The sequence below is a fragment of the Pteropus medius genome, unplaced genomic scaffold (assembly GCF_902729225.1).
Source record: "Pteropus medius unplaced genomic scaffold, Ma_sr-lr_union100, whole genome shotgun sequence".
NCBI lineage: Eukaryota > Metazoa > Chordata > Mammalia > Chiroptera > Pteropodidae > Pteropus > Pteropus medius.
This window is the reverse complement of record NW_024349797.1, coordinates 2,136,493-2,157,920: the sequence shown is the minus strand read 5'-3', so window position 1 is coordinate 2,157,920 and position 21,428 is coordinate 2,136,493. Positions and strand designations below refer to the sequence as shown.

Genomic DNA, 21,428 nt, shown 5'->3' with positions numbered 1-21,428 from the left:
CTTGGGGCTGAGGTTTCTTTAATGTGTATAATAACCTCTGAGAGCTTGTTAAAATGCAGATTTCTAGGCCTCATTTGCAGCCTACTGAATCAATATTCTGGGGTGTGCATTTTAACAAGCTCCTTAGGTGCTCTTGATGCAGTGTCCTTTAACTATATTTAACGCTGTCCTAGCAGCTGTCCCCTCTTGGGCCCTACCTTAGAACTTCAGAATCTGTGGGTGCAGGTGAGACTGTATTACTTTTTACTGTGCTATGGTTTATTCTTTTTTAGCCTTTTTTTCTGTGGCAGTTTCTACTGCTTTAATGACAAGGAAAAAAGCAAGATATTATTCTTTATAGCACACATTATTCAGCCCACTTCAACTATTTCTGCGGAATAATGGTACCACACCCAGGGGGTGAGGGTAGGGGACTGAGAAGGTGAATAGAGAGTGAAACTAAATGTGGAACCTCTGAGATACCACCCATTTTAAGTCTGGATTCTTATACCACGTTTTAACTGGAGGCATGTGGCTTAACCCTTCCAACCCCACACCTGCCTGTCCACCTAAGTTCCTAGAAGGGCAGCAATAATGCTGGCGATTGCTACTTACCAGATTACAGGCCTCGTCTGCAGTTATGCCAGGTTTGAATAACTATAGGATGCCATTTATTCAATTTCTTATGTGGTCAGTGCACAAAAGCACCTGAGACCTGCCACTCTGCTTTTGGCTCTTAAGGGGTGTTTGCTGAGAGAGAGGACCCTGCCTCAAAATGTTGGTCTAAGTAACATTTGTGGATAATATGGAGTCTCACAAGATTAAAAATTAAAATAACTGGTATGGACTATAAGTAATTTATAAATTTGTGTCTGACATAGATAGGTCAAGGAAGAGTTATGGAGCAGGCAGAAATTGAGCTGGCCCTGGAAGAATGGGTAGAATTTGTGTCAAGTATGGAAGAAAGGCTATTTCATTTAGAGGACACAGATGGAAGCTCCACTCTGTGAAGGGAGGAATACTCGGAGAAGAGCTAGGACACTCAAGAGGTTACATGTCAGGACAAGGTCATTAACTGGAGGTCCTTAACCATTAACAGGTCACACTTGTGGGGAACCCCAAATGCCAGGCCGAGCGATATAAGACTTTGAACAGAGAGGAAGCAAATTTGAAGAAAAACTGAGAGCACGAGATACTCCTGGAAAGGGGATAAAGGGCTGAGCTTTGGAGACAACTGTGAGAATTGAAAGCAAAGATCTGATACAAAAAATACTTAGAGTGCTGCACCATTTCTTTCTTTTGTCCTTCTAATTCACATGACTTGCCATCCCCAGCTCATCTGTCTTCCAAGTTCTTTTCTTTCTGTACTGCTATGGGCTACCAATTTCTACCGACCTAGAACGCTGACTAGTTCCTCCCCTTCCTTTAACAGGTGACTGGTCATGCTTCCTGGACCTGCCTCTGGACCAGGCAGTGTGGAAGGAAGCATTTGCCGGGGAAACAATGACCAGGACCCAAAGGGAAAAGAACTTTCTCCCCTACTGTCTCCATCGGTCACTACCCCCACGGCTGGCATGGGGCATGATTTTCTACTTAAAACCAAGAAGCAAGGAGGAGTGCACCTCCGTCTCCAGCGTGCCTCCAGTCTTTGACTTCAGCCCACAGTACTGTGCGCACCTCAAGAACCAATATCTGAAAAAGGCTGCTTCAAACCTTACCTTCTCTCGGGAGGTGGTGTGGCAGCGAGGGCTGCCCAGCATTCCTTACAGCCATTACAGCTTTGACCATGTGTACAATGCAGACAACATCATCCAAGTTCCTCACATCAGGAAGGCCCGACCTGAGAAACCTGTCAGCTTTAAATTCTTGGATTCTTCGGGTCCTTCAGCAAGGGTTACCTCCCAGGCCACGAAGACAGAATGCTCTGCCAATCTTAAGAAGCCAAAGAAATCAAACTCAGCACGCACAGTCCAGGAAACATCTTGTGTTCACAGTCTTCATCCCTCAGGGGATTCAGACACACTGAGTCTGTCACTTTCTCCAGATATGAACCTAGAAGAGAGGGAAGCCTGGCTTCCTCCTCCTGAGAAGGAGGCCAGAGCCTGGGAGGCTCTCGTGCTGGAAAAGCTGAACAAGCGCACTGCCCGATGGATCCAGAACAAGCGTCCTCTAAGGCCTGGGGTGTCTCCCAACAAGTGGCAGAGCTTCTTGCGTCAGCAATATGACTGGAGCCACATCCGGGATGAGCTCACTTCTGCCAGCGACCTGGAGCTCTTGAAACAGCTGGAGGAAGAAGAGACAGCGGATTTTGAGGATCGAAGTATCATCGTGCCCATCCAGGAAAAAAAGGAGCCAGAGCTGCTGCTTCCTGTTTATTATAGGTAGACTGGCTGGGCCTCAGACATGCCTTTGAGAATCCTTGGCTCCCCATCAAGGATTCCCTGGGTAGGCTCACACTCATTTCACAATGCACTCTCCTATCAGCCTCTCGTATTCTCCACCACTAATCTGCTAAGACTTCCATAAAGTAAGGTTTCTCAGCCTTGGCACTACTGATACTCTGGGTTGGATAATTCTGTTGTGGGAGGCTGCCCGTGCATTGTAGGATGTGTAGCAGCATTCCTCTGATGCCAGTAGCAGTCCCCAGTTGTGACAACCAAAGATGTCTCCAGACATTGACATATGTCCCTTTGAGGGATAAAACTGCTCCCTGTTGAGAACCACTGCCTTTAAAGAGATTGGTTCTCAGCCTTTCCCTTTCTGCTAATCCAGTTTCTATCCAGGTGCTTCCAGAAATGTATCCATGGTGAGAATGAGGAAGGCAGAGCCCTCATGGGTCTTGAGATTTGGTCCTGCCTCACTTCGAATAAGCAGCCAGCATGTCACTGACTCAAAAACTGACTGGCAGCAGGAGAGAGAAGTAAACAACCTGAGAGAAGAGGATTACTGTGCATTTCTTAGATTGCTTCCTTCTCATTGATAGCTAGAGGGAAGACTGGAGCTATTATAATATCTGATTCTAAAAAGGGAAATAAAAGTAAGCGGAAACCCATTTATTTATTCATTGGACAAAGATAAATTGCATTCCCACTACTTTCCAGGTATTTTGTAAAGTACCAGCAATGTAATGTAAACGAGACGGACATGGACCTATCCTTTAAGGAGCTTACAATCTGTCCACTGGAGGTGGGCAGATATTAAAATAACCACACACGTAATAAAGTGAGGTAATGTAGGAGGTGAGTTCCCTTCCCCAAGTCCACGCAAACTCTAAGGGCACCGATGTTAAAGAAGGGTACTGCTGGGAGGATGTCCACTCCGTCGTGCTGTCCAGTGGCTGCAAAAGCAGTGGCTCCACTAGGTGAGGGGGGAGGTGACTGGAGACAGGCCCTTTTGGCAGCTCCATATTCAGCTGGAACCTTGGAGGCAAGGTCAGTAGTTAAACATAGGTGTTCTTTAAATGCCCATTATGAGCTGAGCTTAAAGAGGAAAGGGAATGAGCTGTGGATCTGATGGAAAGGGGAGGTCCATCTGCTACATTTCCCCACCTTGTCTCCCTCTCTCACTCCTGCCAAGAATGCCCAACTACTTATCGCAAGTGCAGAGATTAGAAACTATGTCTGGCAACAATAAGACCGCAGAGGATATCAGTGGACAGAGGAGCATCTGCCAGCCCCCAAAGAAGAGCTACTTCCGACAGATGAATGACCGAGCTGGAAAGTTTGCTTACTCCACAGACAACACCTTTGAACAGGAGATTTACTTCGGTAATAGAGCTGGGTGGGGGCTGTGGTGGGCATGGAATAAGGAGGTGGAAGGTAGTGAGGGGATAACACAGTCATCGGTATGGATGAAAGTTCCTGGATGACCCAGGTGCTTATAGTTAACATTCCCTGGTTACTTGCACAGGAGCTGGATGTGTTTTTTTTGTTTGTTTGGTTTTTTTTTGGGGGGGGGTGGTGCACACAGAAGAATCTGGTGGGGAGGAAACTGTTCTCCCTTTCCCCACGCTACTCTATCCCTCTATCTTACCAAGGAGGCAGTAGAGGGTGGAACTGTAAAGCAAGACTTGGCTTTGGAAACGAGCTACCTCTTCTCTGTACACCCTTCTCCCTCTCTCACTTTGAGATATTCCTCCACTGAAATGCTATACTGGAAAAAAAAAAATCAGGCTTTGGAGTAAAGGACATCTGAGTTTAAATCCTGGCTCAACCTCTTCCTACTAACCTTCAGCAAATTATATAATCCCCCTGAGCCTATGTACCTTATTAGTAAAACAATATTAACAAAAATGCACTTCAAGTAAGAGCAGACAAGGAAGCATCTATAATGCTTCTTGCCAAATGCCCAGTAATGTCCACTACCTTCCCCTTCCATCTTACTATCCTTGAGATGCCTAAGCTTCCAGGATACACAATCTAGGTCTGCATGCTCCAAGCTGTTTATTCTTTTCTACCCTCACGTTGTTCCTAAATTGCTGTCAACTGAAACTCTTTTTAAATGCCTAACAAAATTATTCAGACGAAGGTATTTATGACTGATGAAATGAATTAGGTAGCCCTTTATTAGTATTTAGCTTTTCATAGGGACCAATGCCTATCAGGTAGCTAGACAGGTTCTGCTTTGGCTTCCAGGGCTCTGAGGCCACTAACTCATATTTCCAAGCTGTGGTCACCTTCAAGAGATGTCCCCAAACATGGCAGTCATGAATCGTAGGGGCTAAAATGATCCTGGTGATTGAAAATCCAGAAAGAAGGAGGAGGAGGGTGCTGGGGACTCATTTATCTGTTTACAGATAACGTCCAGGTTATTCACAAGATTGGTGCAAAGAGAGACCAAATTTTCCTGGAAAACCGCAACCAGTACAACAAGCAGCTATCTAAGGTCTTCCCTGAAACCCCAGAAAAGTGGACTTCCCAGCCAGTTCCGGAAGCGCGTAAGCAGGAAGCCGATATGATAATTGGGGTAAAGATGGAAGTGTGGCTATTTCCTATAGGCCTCTCTTCATTGGGTGGGCACCAGCATCGAGGGGGACTAAAAATCATCTCATAAACTACTAAGTGAAACTAGGAAGAGCCTTTGTGGAGCATCCATTCAGATGAAATCCGATAAAACTTAGGTGTAATAAAGAGGTTTAGAGTCAGTAATTACCAGTAAGGCAGATCCTATCTTAATGCTTCCAGGCAAAGTATATCAAACCCTTGATCCTGCACTCTGCCCTTTTTCCTTGGGCTGGCTCTACCTTCCCACTCCTTTCTCAGGCCCATACATGCTTCAGAGTCATCCTCTGTTTTAAGTTTCTGTTTCACATGTACATCTTTCTTCACTCTGTAAGACAGACAAGATAGAGGGAAGAGAAGTAGCCAGGAAATGAACTTATGGAACAGAAAATGGCCATCCTCCAGAGACTATGTCTCCATTTCCCATGACTCTTTTCTTTGCAGTATCACTGTTCAGATGGGCCCCCTGGTGTGTAGAAACGAACTAGCAGCAGTACTGACCCATTCTTTTCTCCACCAGCCCCAAACCTGTCTCTAGTGCTGCCTGGCTAGGCAAGAGTCACTAGAATAGAGGAGGTGCTAAAGATGGCAGCCATGCACAGCTTCCCCAGTGCTCACACACCCTCTTTCTTTGTTGAGGACCACCATTATAAAGCAGTAGAGGAAGCACCCCAGCAAAGCCTTGGGTTGGGTCTTGGCAAGTCACCTTCTGGAGAGTTCAGTTGCTTCATTAAAACAGATAGTAATCGTTCCTAGAGCAAGGAACTTTTGTGGTACTTATTGACACTTAGGTGATTTTCTTAATGTTTTATAAAACAATACGGGCTGTACAAACTCAAGGCATTATTATTAGTACACTACCTTCCCCATAAGCCATGTCCTTTCCTCTGAGAATAAGCCAATTCAGAGACAGAAAGTTGATCAGTGGTTGCGAGGGAGGGAGAAATAGGTATGGGGTTTCTTTTGGGGGTGATGAAAATATTCTAAAATTAGATAGTGGTGATAGTTACACACTCTGCAAATATACTTAGAACAACTGAATTGTATATACTTTAAAAAGATGAATTTTCTAGCATGTGAATTCTATCAATAAAGCTATTATTTTTTTTAAAAAAACCCTCTGAGAATCCTACTGCATTCGCAGAAGCTTCACACCCATCTCACTTGTTCCATAGGCACTTTTTCCCAGTGGTGCTGGATGCCTGCCTTTTCCCCCGCAGAACACAGAACATTTAATGAGTCGATGCTGTAGGATTTTTCACATCAAACATTTCTTTTAAGATAGTATTTGAAATTGATCTGAGGGAAGTAAAGTCAGAATAGTTATATATACACACACCTTTGTATAACCATTTTATTCATCATCTCCTCTTAGGAAATGTTAAGTATGAAAGAACCTGGAAATAATAGAAAAATTCCTGGGGTTAGATGTTGGTAGATTTTTTCCCTCTCCATTTTGATGGAATTGAAAAACTTTGATGATGATTTCTTTAAAATGATAAAAATTCTTAAGATACAAACTATACTTATTACTACATAGCCTTTAATTTCCCCCAGATCATGATAGAAAATTCTCTAGTGTGCCCAAACAAGCATTACGGTTCCCCTGCACCAGGCACAGGTTTTAGGATACAAGTCTAAAAGGCACCATTTGTTCCCGCCAACAAAGCGTACTGCTGCACCTTTTGTCTCACAGAAAAATCAAAGGGTTGTTTCTTTGTGTGCTCCTTTCGAGATGACTTTTGATGTGGAAGCTGGCTACTGGATGTATTGCTACCTGACTAGAACTCAAAGGACTGGAAGTAAAATAAATGTTGGCCGTTATACATGTTTATTCCCACAGAGGTTAAATATCAGAGATTCAAGACTTTCTCACCATATCCATTTTAACTCTCTGAACAGGGAATTTAGGAGGGAGGGGGTTAATTCAACTACTTATCACTCCTTGGGAGGGATTTCAAGCAGGCTGGGAGAAGCAGGGAGTGTCATGTGACTGCACACATCCTACACCGCAAAGGAATGAAGCCCTGAATGGTGTGACTGAGTTCCCCGCCAGTGTGACGAAGCGGGGTGAGGACCATTTAGAGGCTATAGGGATCTGAGCCTAAACTGCCCTGGAGTCTCTCAGGACTTTTTTTCTGTACATTAGAAGAAACGGTATTACCTTCTTTGTTTAAGGGAAGGAATTGATTCAGAGCAAATCTAAATGTGTTAGAGTTAGAATGAAATCTTGGAAGAAACAGAAAGGGCTGATAGTGACAGATAAGAACATGAAACTGAGAAGTGGTGTAGCAAATAATAAATTTAATGATCTGGAAATATTTTTTATCTGTTTTGCCTTCTCCTTTTCCATACAACTAATCTGATACCAGGGAGAACAGTAAGCCTAGAAAAAACTATAACTTTTTATATAACAACTATAGTCATATATTATCTTGTTCTCAAATTTCCAACTGTTATTTGTCATAATTAGGAAAAACCCAGAAATGCCAAAACTTTTAAAACGTAGCAGCTTATATCACCATTCCTCCTCTCACATTAAAAAGAAAACTTAATTAGGAATTAATAACCAATTTTACTCTACTTTAAATTACAATATGTCAAATATTGAATTTTACGAGCACACCCTATTACATATAAACATATTTATATTCCTAAAGATTTATTAAACTTATAAAAAGGTTTGTAAATATCTCAGCTTTTCTCCCCCATCATCACGGCTTTATCATGTCTCTCATCAGGACTTTTCCTAACTCCCTATGGGAGTTGTACTCAGTTCCCTATACAATCACAGGAAAGTTCGCTCTTGGGAATTTTGTTTTGCTTTGCTCTTAGTCAAGAATAGGAATGTGATGCTAGCTGGAAGCACAAGGCCTAGAACAGTGGGATGAGAATATCTCATACTGCCAAACTGCACAGCTTATAGGCCTGTGAAAGGAGCTCTCCGCTGGACTGCTTTGCCCACTCCGGCCAAGGATCTGCTGCTGCAGGTGGGTGAAGAGGACCTGCCTACTAAGACCAAGAAACTGAAGACACAGGCAGAATCACTGGAGGCTATAACTTGGCAACTTGTGGTCCTGCGGAGGATGCTGCAGGAATGGAAGACTGCCTGGGCTCTAAGTAAGAGAAGGGGGCGCGTCCAGAGATATCAGTATGTATTTGTGAGGGGGGAGGGTCTCACCTTGTACTAGAGTTTCTCGATCTTTGAAAATCAATCTCTGTTGTGAAACATAATAATCTGGTTGCCTTATCAAGGTTGGACAAGACAAAAGCCTTTCACACAACGCTAGTTGACATGTATCTGGGTGCTTTTTGCATAGGTGGGTTTTACTTCAGTGATTTGTGAAAACTCACTATATTGAGAACTCTTCACAGGCAGGGACTCTAACTTACTGACTTCTGGAACTTTATGCTCAACAAATGACACATGAAGAAAAGGATGAACTATGCTGCCCAAGCAATGGAAATATAATGATCAAAAAACCGGTAGTTGTCTATGGTATAAACTCTGCTCCAAAATTCATTTGGGGAATTGAGATTATCATATATCTCTTTGCCTCGAGAGATATGGGGGTAGAAGGTAGAGTGCCTGGAGCAGAGTAAGGGTCTAGTAAGGACTGCTGAAAGCTACAAGATCTGAGGACTCAAGGGCTGCTGCCTTTTAGAACATGAGAAATGAGGTTAGTTCAGGAAAAAGGGGCAATCCACCTTGTAAACTGGATCAATAAACAAAAAATGGTGGAAAAAGATACTGAATAAAAACTACTAGTAGGGAGCAACTACAGATGGTGGGAAAACTGAAATAAAAGCTTGATACCTGCAAAGAGAGCAGTTAGCAATAAAACAAGGAAAACCTTGAAAGCCAGATGGAAGAGCCCTCAAAAGCAAGGAAACCTAATGATAACCACAATCATTATACTTGAGTCTTTATTATCTTGCTAGGTTTTTCACTAAACTTTGTCTAGTTAACTCACTTAATATTCAGTATAGTAGCTTCATAAAATTTTATGAAAAATTTTAAGCTCAGACAGGTTAACTAATTTATCCAAGGTCACGCAGCTAATAACTTATTCCAAACCAGGTATGTCTGATAACAAGGTGCCCTTAACCAGTTTTATTGTGCACTATTTTCCAAATGGTAACAGTGAAGAGTTCTTATAGCAAAGAGAGATAGAATATAGGATGGGATTGGGGGGAGTTTTGTTTGGGAACTGACCAAGAGGATACACAGATCATCAGAGTATTAACTTCCCCAAGGATCCCATCTCTGGGGCCCTTTATTCTTTTGAGCTAACGTTTTGCTTGAATAGTCCTGGTGGGAAAGAGACCTCGTCACCTGCCTGCAGCACAGTATCTAACCCTAACCAGGTGCTTCTCTTCTCTTTCCCTCCCTGTGGCATAGTCATTGAGTGGCACCATGCGACAATAGAGGGTCTGCTGCAGAGCTTGGTGGACATGCATGATGATATTCGAATCCAAGCCATCGTCACATGTGCTACAGCTGCTTTAGGACGGCCCCGGATTGCCATCAGCCAGGGGGACTCAGGTGAGAGCCAGACTGGACTACTTGAGAATACTATGAACACACTTCCCCCACTATCTGAAAACAGTGTTCCTATGAAACCCTTTGTAAGCTGAAGTGGCGTAAAGCAGAGTTATCCCTCAAGTTCCCGTTACTACACTTCGCTTTTACAGAAGACCTACATTAGTATGGTAATGGCTTTTTTCATAAAAGTGAAAAATCCTCTTCAGATTTCCTTCAGTTAGCAAAAAAACGACTAATACAGAATTGTAATCTACTGAGGAGCTGGTTTAACAAGACATAAGACCCAGATAATGGAAACTATAACTGCTACTGAAAGGACATAAAATCAGCTGACTCTTATTTCTCAAGTGCCCTGAGGGATCGCCTTTTATGTAAAGCCTGGGCTGACACTTTTTTCTTCTCTGCTGCTAGTAACATCCTAATATTATTATTCAAGTTCTAGTATTTGTCATGCTATCATAACTGTCTGTTACTTTTCTGCCTCCCTACCAGGCAAGAAACTCCTTAAGGGGAGGGAGGAATTTTAACTCTACAAAGTTGTCAGATTTTTAAAGTTTCATTTCACTTATTTCCTGTCTATTGAGTTCCAGATATGAGCATTTTTCCAACTTTTCAAATTTGCTGCTCCCTCTGCTAGAAAACTATTCCTCTTTACCTGATTAATTTCTATACTTGCCCTTCAATTTTCAATTATGGTGTCACCTCCTCTGAAGAGTCTCCCCTGACGTACCAGCCAGACTTGGTTTGGTGTCTCTGCTATATATGTGTCCACACATGTACATTTTTAATTATAACTGCTTGTTTCCTTGGGTATTAAATGGAATGATGTATCTTCAGTACCTGGCACATAGAGAAGACCTTCAATAGGCAGCAATGGATATTATTATAATCTTATCCCCAAATCTCCCACATACATACAAAAAACACCTTTCTCTTCTCCCAGAACTATGCCTTTCATGTGATCCCTTTCACATGTCCTGGGTGTCTAGATTTTGATCTGTCTTGTTTCCTCCCCACACCTTCTCAAAGAAATGCTCAATTGACTTTTTTTTATATTGTCTTCAGCACCTGTTATTCCTAGGTGGTTTCTCATCCAAGTACTAACCAGGCCCGACCCTGCTTAGCTCCCGAGATCAGACGGGATCAGGCGTGTTCAGGGTGGTATGGCCGTAGACTCTGTTGACTTTTACCTATTCCCTTGAAATACACATATTTCCATCTAGCTCATACGTAACAGGTGACATAGTGGCCTGAAGAAATAGCAAAAAGAACAGATTAGAAATCCTAGTATTAGTCACAGGTCTGGCTCTGCCACTTCTTGGGAAGTCAGTGAACTTTTCTGAACTTCAAATTTCTTATCTATAAAATGAGGATAGTTGGGGACAGAAGGTTATCAAAACTTTTCCCCATTCCACTTGAGAATTTGAGCTTTAGTTAAATGCCTAACTCTTGCCCGGAAAACCTGATAAGGACAGGAACTATCTTTGTAGGCAACATGGCTTATTATAAAAATGAACCCTGACTAATCAATTACATTTAGACTGGGAAGAATTATAAGTAAAATGTAAATAAATACCTCAAAGGAACACCATTCTTTGGTCTTCCATGAATGCTGTGACTCACTACAGGAATGCCCTTTGGGGACGCTAGAATTCTATCTATGGAGTTGTATATAAGAGATACTAACTCCTGTGGAAGTAAGACTTCTACCTAGAATGGATTCCATGCTCCTGAGCTGTCCTCAGAAGACTCCACAGAATGCTATACAAACTGCCTCAAGAACTCTGGCCAAAAGGAGTGCATAATGCTGACCTGTTGGCAAACTATATTCCCATCCTATATCCTTCCAAAGACTGGTGCCATGTGTAGCCTATGACAGTCTTATGAGTATGACTGTTTAGTTAAACTAAGACTCCTGAAATACACATATTTTGGGTTAGCTCTGCAGTTATGCCTGTCTTGCCTACTTCAATGAGATGAATATGAAAATATTATATAAATGGCAAAGCACTACCTAAATATAATTGCTATTAAAATTACAAAATATATAGGGTAAATAGGTTAATTTTTGTCACTAAAACTAATGGTGAAGGTTGCTATAGCCCAGCTGGAAACATTCTTCTTTGAGTTGAATATAGCTCCTTAAAAGCCTGATGATAAAGGATTTAGAACTGACATACTCAGCATAGAAGTGAGTCATAAAATTGTGCCCATTGTAGGGGTTGGCCAAACTCTTTAATTATATTAAGTAGCAGTAAGCACCTGCAACTGAGACTGAGGTCGGCCATCTTGTGGCTATAGGAATGGGAAGCTGTTTCAAATGAAAACAAAGGGGCTAGCATCCTCTTTCCAAGCTCTTTTGATCACAGACAAAGAGGAGGCTGTGAAAGTCCCATCAATCCAGGACTTGCCAGAGGTTCTACAGCCCGCTCTGGAGGCTGCTCTTTGTGACAAGAATGTCAATGTGCAGATGGCAGCAGCTGTATGCCAATATGCCATACAGTCACATAATCCCGTTGCCCGGGACATCATGCAGACTGCCCTTCTGAACGGTGAGTAGCTCTGTTACTTCTGACCTGGGAATATGGGGTAGAGAGAAGACATTTGACCATCAGCTTTTCCTAATCCTCTCCTTTCCACTATCATGCTCTAAGGTCTACTGTATTTGGTTTGCGTTTGTTAGAACATTCAAAAATTAGTTCCAAGGTACTTTTACAAAACAGGTACACTGCCATCTAGTGGTACCTGAGCTAAACGTTTCATAGATGGTTTCATTTAACTAGAAAACCATGGCCTTTCACATAACTGAATTTTCTTTTCATTGAAAAGATGTAACAATATTAAAGAATACTTTCTGAAAATTAAAAAATCACTACTTGAACACATCGGGCTTCCATTTTCGCACATTAACTTATAGGCATTGTCCATATGCATTGTTGGAGTGACACAAGCAAAAAGATCTGTCATGTTGACAGGTCTAGGTGCTTAACTTCTGAGAGATGTGCCTGCTCAGAGTGGGGGGACCAGGGGGTGGAGAAAGACTAGGCCAACTGGCTGACTGGTTTGGCCTTCTGCATATAGACACTCAACAGCTTGATTCATCTGTCTTAGGAAAGCCTTCACTCTAGACTTCCCAATCTCTAGGGGAAGGAACAACTGTTTCTCAGCCAGGCCAGAAGTACCTTTTAGGATTCAGCTTTTCAAGTTAATATTTTCAGTCTATATTTAAAACCTTGATAGGATCTATTTAAATATGGTTTATGTAAGGGGCTGGATTTCTAGACTAGAGGGGCACAGGGAGGTGATGTCAGGCAGGTCTCTTGGGGGAGAATAGGTGGCCATTCTGGAATCTTTTTTTCACCCCACTGTGGCAGGTAATAGCGCGGACAGCTGGGCTGCAGCTCAGTGCTTGGCTCTGGACGGTGCAGCCACTTACCCTGTGATTAAGAGGATCCTCCATCAGTTGTTCAACAAAAAGAATGCAGACACTGAACACCAGTCTTATATGCTCCTGAGCCATCTCAGTGGGAAGACAGTATGTGTCCATTACAGGGTCAGAGAAATGAACCAAGTTTGGGGGAACAATTGGGTCTTCTACGTCAGTGAATGTAAGGAATCAAAAATGCAGATGGTTAGAAAGAATGATCTCAAGCATAGGTAAAATTGGACTAAATGTGGTTGAATTGGGGTGTACAGGTGTATAGAGGGGAAGAGGGACAACAGCTAGCTGAGAGGAAGATGAGAAAAGTAAGTTGCAGATGGTTTCTGCATATGCAAGAAGAGTTGTGATAACGTAGAATTTGCTTCTGCTATGTCTACCTTTGAAAACCAAAAAGGGTAGTAAATACAATTGTATTTACTTTCAGCAGAAATGTGAAACTCACAAAGACTGAGGCATATACAAATCATTTCACAGGTAAAGACAGTTAAAGTCAAGAAGTTAGTTGGCTTAGATGGAAGAGTGCTATATACTTTATAAACCCCCCCTTTTCTAGGGATGGGCATCTCATGTATTTATGACATTATGTTGGATGCCATGTTAGGGTGAAAGTTCTTCGAGGTTCTAGCATCTCTAAAAGTGATAATAACTATCCACACAAGTCTTCTATTTTCTCAGACACTGATACACACCATGCTTGCTGTGGAGCTGAATAGCCGTCAATGGAAGGACCGGATTATGGCCTGCCGGGCTCTTTCACGCATAAGTGGAAATGTCTGCTTGGTAAGCCTTCTCTGTTTCCAGGACAGAAAATCTAAGCAAAACTTGGCTAGGGAGCCCTCCCACTTTTTGCTGCTATCTAGTATCCCATTCTTACCAGATCTCTGTGCCCACGTTGCTATCTTTAACTCCTAACCCAGAATTATCTTCAAATGCCAACATGTCTTTCTGTGACTTAAGCCACTGCTTATCAGCATGGTGGCAGTTCACAAACTGTTTGTAATCCTCCCACAATGAAATTAGCAAAAAAAAAACCCCAAGACTTTAAAAAACTTTTATAGTAATGACATTGATCAATATCAATGTACTATATATCAATGACATTTTCCTGCTCAAAAACTGGTCCTTCATCAGATAGTTTAAAAGCACTGTCTTAAACTACCCAACAATCCAACCACACTAGTGTCTATGCTGGCTCTCCCTGAGTGTTCACACACATACAGAAGATATAAAACATAGTCCCTACTTTCCAAAAACTGACATTATAGTTGGAGTAACAACACTAACATACACAAATGATTCAAGAACAGGTAATAAATGTAAGGTACTCTCTTAAAACTTTTCAGAGGGAGGGAGATTAGTATAGGCTGAACTTTAACTTCAGTTAAAGTTCTGTGAAGGAGTGGGACAGCTGAGCAAGACTTGGATAGAACTGAAGGGTGACTTCCTGACCATCATTTAGGCTTTCACCTGATCTTCTTCTTGCCATTATTTTTGAATCATCTTCAGCTGTCCAAATGGAATTTTTCCCTTCTTCCCGTGTATCATTATATCTTTCCCTTATAACACTAAGTACCTCCAAAATGGCCCAGAACATTATCTTTCCCATAAGAAGTGAACACCCTCCCCTTTCACCCTTGCATTTTGACGTGAAAAGCACAAAATCTGGCCATTTAGTATAATCACCTGAAGATGTTTTAGTCTGAGTTAATTCCACCTCAACTGCTATAGTACCATGTGGCTAAATCCTGGACCAGGAGCACAGGCATCACCTGGGAGCTTGTTAGAAGTGCACAATCTCACCTCAGGTCAACTCAATCAGAATCTGCATTTTACCAATATCCTTTTAATATCCTATTCATTTGCACATTCACATCCTTAGCACTTGTCACTCAGGACTGCCAACTGAAAGTAAAAAGACATGCGGAGCAAGCAGGGGATAGAGTAAAAATGAGAACTTCACGTCAGACTGCTGGAATTAAGAAAGGCAGTTATGACTAAAAGGAAGGGGATGGAAAAAGATATTGCTTTGAGGGACCTAGAGGGTATTACGCTGAATGAAGTAAGTCAGATAAAGACAAATACCACGATTTCATGTACATGTGGAATCTAAAGAACAAAATAACAAAAACGGAAACAAACTCATAGATAGAGAATATTTTGAGGGCTATTAGATGGGAGGGGGGTTGGGAGGACAGTGAAAAAGGGCAAAGGGATTAAGAAGTACAAGTGGATTGATACCAAATAGTTACGGAGATATAAAGTGTAGCATCAGGAAAATAGTCAACAATGTAAAAAATATGTAAGAGGGAAGAGGGGTACTTGATTTAGTGGGGTGACCACTTCGTGAGTTATATAGAACTTTAATCACTATGCTATACAACTTAAATATATTATTGTATGCCAACTATAATTGAAAAAATCTCATTGTATTGTACAATGTAAATATGAGCAACTAATTGTCTATTATACTTCAATAAAGTTGGGGGAAAAAAACAAACAGAAAACACAAACAGAAAAGGCAGTATGTCCATCAGTTCATTCACTCATTAAGTGATCAAGCGGTTTCTGACCACATCCTACATGCGAGGCACCATGCTAACACTGAGGATGCAAAGATATGTTTGCTTGGTGTTATAAATAACTATAACAGAAGCAGTTGTAAGGTATTACAGGGTTTTCTTATGCTTTCAGAGGACAAAGGAGAGTTCACTGAGATGCTTTGTGAGCTAAATCCTAAAAGAAGAGTAGGAAAACATCAGGTACCACGTAGGGGTGAAAAGGGGAGATGTTTCAGGCAGGGAGAATAGCTTGGACACATTCACACAATCAACTACAACTGCAATAATCTGTGTCCCTTCCCCTCTCAGAGAAGTACTAACATATAGGGGACCAACTGTCCTGGTTTGTCCAGGACATATGACTTTTAGTACTAAACCCAGAAAAGTCCCAGGAAAACTGGGATTAGTTAGTCACCCTGTTAATGTATTACCTTCAAATATTAACTCTCTCGAGTACAGATTACATTGGCCTCAATGTAGCTCAGAAAACAGACCTAGTTCTGAGTGCTGGCTCCAGCACTAAATTTATTAACCTTAGAAAAGTAAATCTAAGCCTTCAATTTGTCATCTGTAAATGGTAATATCTGCCTCATTGGATTGTTTGAAAGGATACATAAAAACTCTTAGCACAAAGGCAAGTATAAAACTGATGTTCAGTAAATGGTAGCTAATTACTATACCTATTTTATAGGATATAAAACATAAATTGATCCAGCTCATGTGGAGTGACTGGAATAAGGAAGTAAGACAAGCAGCTGCCCAAGCTCTGGGGCAAATGAGTCTTGGCAAAGAGGTGCATGATGCAATCAGGTAAACCTAGTCAACACAAAGAAACTTTTCTGTTCTTAAGTGTTCAGGGGCCCTGCGATCCAGCCAGCCAACATTTGTTGAGCTGTTCTGTGTTCTCAGCATTGTACTAGGTTCCACTGCAGAATTATTAATTTTTTTTTAAGTAAAATAAAAAGTTAGCAGTCCCTACAGACACTAATAATGTGGGTAAGGAAAAAAATCATTAACTGAGTGCCCACTAGATGTTAGGCAGTTTTAGATGTTTCAAAGGGCCCAAATGTATGACATGATACTGATTATATCAGCAAAATACACAAATGTCTGGTAAGGTCAAGTTTCACAGTAATGGATAAGACTACAAAGGAAGAGAGGAAAAGAAAAGACATTCCAAGTTGGGAGCCAAATGCAGAAATAAGCATGGTACATGTGTGAAGGCAGTGAAGAAGAGAACTTGACTGTAGTTAAGAGGTGCATGTTCAGTTTCCTTTATTTAGTCAATCAACATAGTTAAGTGCCTACCACATGCTAGGTAATAGGGATTCAAGTAACTAAGACCATTGATAGCTCTACCCAGTGAAACTTAACCTAATAGGCATAAAGTGAACTAGGGAAGGGCAATAATGGAGAGCCTGCAGAGGTTGGATTTTATCCTGAGTACATTAGGGAGGACTGAGGGGGTGGAATCACCAAAAGTTTAAAGAGGAAAAATTAAAGCCCCTGTAACTGTTACAGAGTCAAGCTGGTTCAAGGAAATTCCCAAGAGCGTGTGGAAGCCCTGTCCCTGATTGGTAGGCTCAAGCTCATGACCGCCAAGCTTCTCCCAAGCTTCCTGAACAGCTTCTCTGATGACTTCATGACAGTTCGACAGGCAGCCTGTTTGGCAGCAGGTGCCCTGCAGATCCGTAATACAATGGTGAGTCAATGAAACATGTTCCCATCTTACCTGATTAGCTGGAAGAAGGCATTAGCCTGAGCTTCCCTTGTAGTGCATAGAACACTCACTATTCTGCGGGAACACAGAATGAGAGATCAGAACCAGGAAGGTGAGGGGGCATAGGCCACACCAATCAGTTAGGACCACATTAAGCTCCCAGACATCCCAGACATCCCAGACTTCACTGTAGAGCACATCACTGAATCTTGTTTTCACAGCTGTGGCCTTCAGGATCAACTCTAATGAATGGAGTTATGATCCCATGTTATTAAGAGAAAACCTGATGGAGGTATCAAAAGAAGCCTGTATAGCCAGACTTCAGGGGTCCTCAATCCCAGGGCTGTGGACTGGTACTGGTCCATGGCCTGTTAGGAACTGGGCTGCACAGCAGGAGGTGAGAGGTGGATGAGCGAGCGAAGCTTCATCTGTATTTGCAGCTGCTCCCCGGCACTAGCTTCAGTGCCTTAGCTCTACCTCAGATCAGGCATTAAGATTCTCATAGGAGCACCAGTTCCTGGTGCCAGAAAGGTTGGGGACTGCTACCATACATAGATCTGTGAGCTAAGAAAATCAATTTACAGATATGAGATAATTCAGCTAATACATTATGTGTGCAGGCTAGTACTTCAGGCTCCAGCTCATTTATCACTAGAATTGATATGTGATTTTTGTAAGAGTACATTTTAGAGACAAGAGGGGTGGCCTGTCTCTGGTTCATTCTTGCTCTGGTCCTCTATACTCAACATGGCCCTTTTATCCATCCCAGGTCCTTAAATGCCTTCTGAATCTGATACAGGGAGATCCTTACTGGAAAATCAAGGCCTCTGCCATTCGAGGTATGAGAGTGGCCCCAGTTCCTCAACTTCAAATACCTTCTCATATGCTAGTAGAGATGATCCCCAGACTCTCTAGGAAGGAGGTGGAATGTAGGGGAGGGGATGATTGCATCTGCTCAGAAGTTCTTTGCCCAAGAAAGATTATTTTTTCTTTTTAATTTTTAGTTAAGGATCCTGAGTCTAGGTCAAGGTCAAATTCGTTAAGGCAAAAGGCTGACAAGAATCCCTGCCAACCAAATTAAGGCTAAGTTCCAAGTAGGTATCCACTGTTGGATACATTTGCTTACTCTGGTGGTTTCAGCTATAGGACTTTGTAAAAGTCAGACCATATTCAAGATGACTACACACCTAAAACCCTGCCTTCAAATTTTCCTAGGTCCTTTCCAAGAATCTTTGGCATTGTTTCTCTGATAGTCTTTGGCAGGTCTCTAGCAAAATCAGCCCTAGGTAAACCTGTGAAGTAATTATGCCTCTTTGCCCCATCACCCTGCCTTAACTAGAGTGGTCTTCTGAGTTATCTGTCCCATATCTCATTACAACATATGTTAATTAGTAAATTAGTATATTCTCACATGGGCAAGGATAGGATGGATCACCTTTCTAGGAATCCTTTGGAGACAATGTCCTTCTCAGACCCCTTCCTGAAATTCTAATGATGGTTAGCATCCCAAAAGGAAGATAAAAAAAAAATAGTTTAGCATTTACAATAATTAATATAGCAGGTAGCTAGCTGCCTGCACCTTATTTATTAATAAGGCCATTTCTGGATGACAGCTCGGTTTTAAGTGACAGTGGAACATGCTGTCCTCTAATCTCTGCAGCTTTAGGACAAATTGGCCAAGTGAGTCCCCAGCTGACAGACCTCCTGCTCTGGGCTGTCCACTATGAAAAGTCACCAGGTGTTCGACTAGAAGCTTGCCGTAGCATCCTAGCCCTCAAACTTCAAGGGGACCGGGTCCGGGACACCTTCCTAGACGTGTTGCTCATAGAAAACCATGATGCTGTTCTAAAGTAAGGACTAAACCTCTGGTTCCTTCCACAACCTCTTGTACTGCCAACTCTCCTCCCATCCCTGTTAACAGAATATACCCCTGCTTTTCCAGACTGCCTATGGCTGTTAAAAGCATGGGCTCACCTGTACATTCATCTACTTGCTCATGTGGGTAACAGAAAAGCTGACCTAAATTAGATTGAAAGTCAAGCTCATATTATTCATACATCTATTCGCCATCCCAGGTGGTTTTAAGTTATTCTATTTATTCAACTAATATTTATCAAGTGCCTACTCTGAGAACAAACAACCAGGGTTTGATTCCCAGCTCAGGCTTGAACTAGCTATGTGAGCCTGAATAAGTTACTTAAACTCCCTGAGCCCGTATTTTTCATATATCAAATTTCATATATCTTATGTGTTTGTGGTGATGAGATGACAAGTTCACTATTGGCCATAAAAGTGTTCAATAAATGGTACCTATTAGTACCTTCAAATATATCATCTCAAAAACTACACAACATCCCTATAAGCTAAGCATCATACCATTTTTGCACATAAGGCTCAGCAAAACCACATAGTAAGGATTAAAATTTAGGATTCTTGTTTGATTCCAATCCTATATTTTCTACCCCCTGCTTTTTTTAAAGATAAGAAGAACCACCTAAGAAATCCTTCTTATTTTCTAGGGAAATTCACCAGGCAATGAAGATACTCAACTTAGAAAAGGAAGGAAACCAAGAAATGCTTCAGGAGATAAAGAACAGGGTAGATAAGTGCAAGCTGTTTTCAAGAGAAAATTCAGGGCTCTCAAGAGTTCTTCAGACACTTTCTTCCTACTAAGCATGTATATATTCTTTCCCCATCACAAAAATACTTTCTACAATCCTAGACACAGATATCATACTGTTCGAAGATACAAAAATCTGTGCAAGATAGGATTATAAAATCTTATTAGTAAAAAGACAAAACAAAAATCCTATTTTTATCAAGTAGCCCTCAAAACCAGGGTTTGTTGTTTCTGAAAGTTTCCTTCCCTTCCTATTTTCTCCCCACTATCCCCTAAACCCAACATCTTTCTTTTTTGTAGATAGCATAATGAAGGAATGAGAAATTGGAGCTAGCATTCTAGGTTTTCTTTTTCCTTCTGAACTTTCCTTAATTCTTAATCTGCGCTCTTTCACCAAAAGAACACTCTAGCTGAACAGGTGGTTCTAATTTTTCGAAGCTGTTGGAGGAAATTTAGGAATCGAGGGAAAAAGACTTTAAAAATGCAGGATTCTTTCTTCATATAATTCTCAACACCAGCTTCACACCAAGCATTTCTTAGCAGATTCCTTTCATCATGCACAAAAAGCTAAAGTAAAATTTTCATTAATAGGTGTAAATGTCCAACCAATATCACAAGAGAATAATGCTCTCAGGCATTTATGTGCCACCTAATAGTAATAAGCATGATGCAGTGTTACTTTATTAATGCTTTTTCATGATTTGCAACCTAATGCAGTTGTTTTTTTCAAAATCATTTGTTCTGATCTAGATTCAAACACTAAACCAAAAGGACTTGCTGACGCAGAAAATATTCAAGATTGAGACGGTCGTAAGAAAATTGAAAAAGGAAGCTAAACATGTTTACTTGCAACCCAAAGAAGGGCAAAAACCATTGAAACTCCATACTTTTCTTCAAGAAACTTTTCAGGGTAGGTTTTCTAGGGGTGAGTCTTGTGTCTTAACTTTTAACAAGCCTTTTCCAGGATCTGGATGATTTGGGACTTAGTTGTGAGCCATGTAGGATGAGAGCTAGGAAAGGGTATCCCCTTTCCTTCTTCACCGCCATCCTCTCAGTCCTCCTCTTACTTTTTTTTTCCTGCCCCCCTACCCCCGCCAGCTTTTATTTGCTATTTGTCCCTTAAAAAAAAATTGACGAAGGCAGCTCAATTTGAACTATTTGAAAGGTCAAAAAAAATGCCTATTAGAAAAACGTAAGTTTAAAACAAAACAAAAAGTACCCCCCAAAAGCCTTGTAGGCTTAATTTTTAATAGTGGTTACCTCTGGAAAGTGGGGTTGGAGGGAGAGCCATCATTTTTATTTTATGTATGCCTATGGTTTTGCAACTTTAAAAGACTTTACAAAATTCTCAACCTTATGTAAGTGAACCTATCAGTTATGGTTATAGGATCTTAAAAGTTCCAGATAAACCTAAATGATGGGGTGCAGACATGAAGCTGTACCAATATATACTTACAAAATCTGTGTGCCCAGGTGTAGCAGCAGCCTCAGGTCATTCAGCCAGCTGCCTACCAGCCACCACCCCAAACCCAGGTCTTCTGGTTCCAAGTCCAGTGCTCTCTC

The 21,428-nt window shown here is 41.5% G+C and overlaps 1 protein-coding gene and 1 pseudogene across 1 annotated transcript in view; one reads left to right on the top strand and one right to left on the bottom strand.

Moving 5' to 3' along the window:
• Positions 1–20,873, top strand: part of HEATR4 (HEAT repeat containing 4) — a 39,525-nt gene extending 18,652 nt beyond the window's left edge. The window contains exons 2-14 of the mRNA XM_039883738.1: positions 1,412–2,360; positions 3,556–3,746; positions 4,775–4,915; positions 7,899–8,099; positions 9,382–9,525; positions 12,900–13,060; positions 13,643–13,747; positions 16,217–16,335; positions 17,047–17,227; positions 18,015–18,084; positions 18,906–19,095; positions 19,765–19,843; positions 20,616–20,873. Coding sequence (XP_039739672.1) covers positions 1,483–2,360; positions 3,556–3,746; positions 4,775–4,915; positions 7,899–8,099; positions 9,382–9,525; positions 12,900–13,060; positions 13,643–13,747; positions 16,217–16,335; positions 17,047–17,227; positions 18,015–18,084; positions 18,906–19,095; positions 19,765–19,843; positions 20,616–20,840 — 2,685 coding nt within the window. The 5' untranslated portion in view covers positions 1,412–1,482 and the 3' untranslated portion in view covers positions 20,841–20,873. The remainder of the gene's footprint in view (positions 1–1,411; positions 2,361–3,555; positions 3,747–4,774; positions 4,916–7,898; positions 8,100–9,381; positions 9,526–12,899; positions 13,061–13,642; positions 13,748–16,216; positions 16,336–17,046; positions 17,228–18,014; positions 18,085–18,905; positions 19,096–19,764; positions 19,844–20,615) is intronic.
• On the bottom strand, positions 10,582–10,700 carry LOC120620032 (uncharacterized; annotated as a pseudogene).
• Positions 20,874–21,428: the final 555 nt, after the last annotated feature.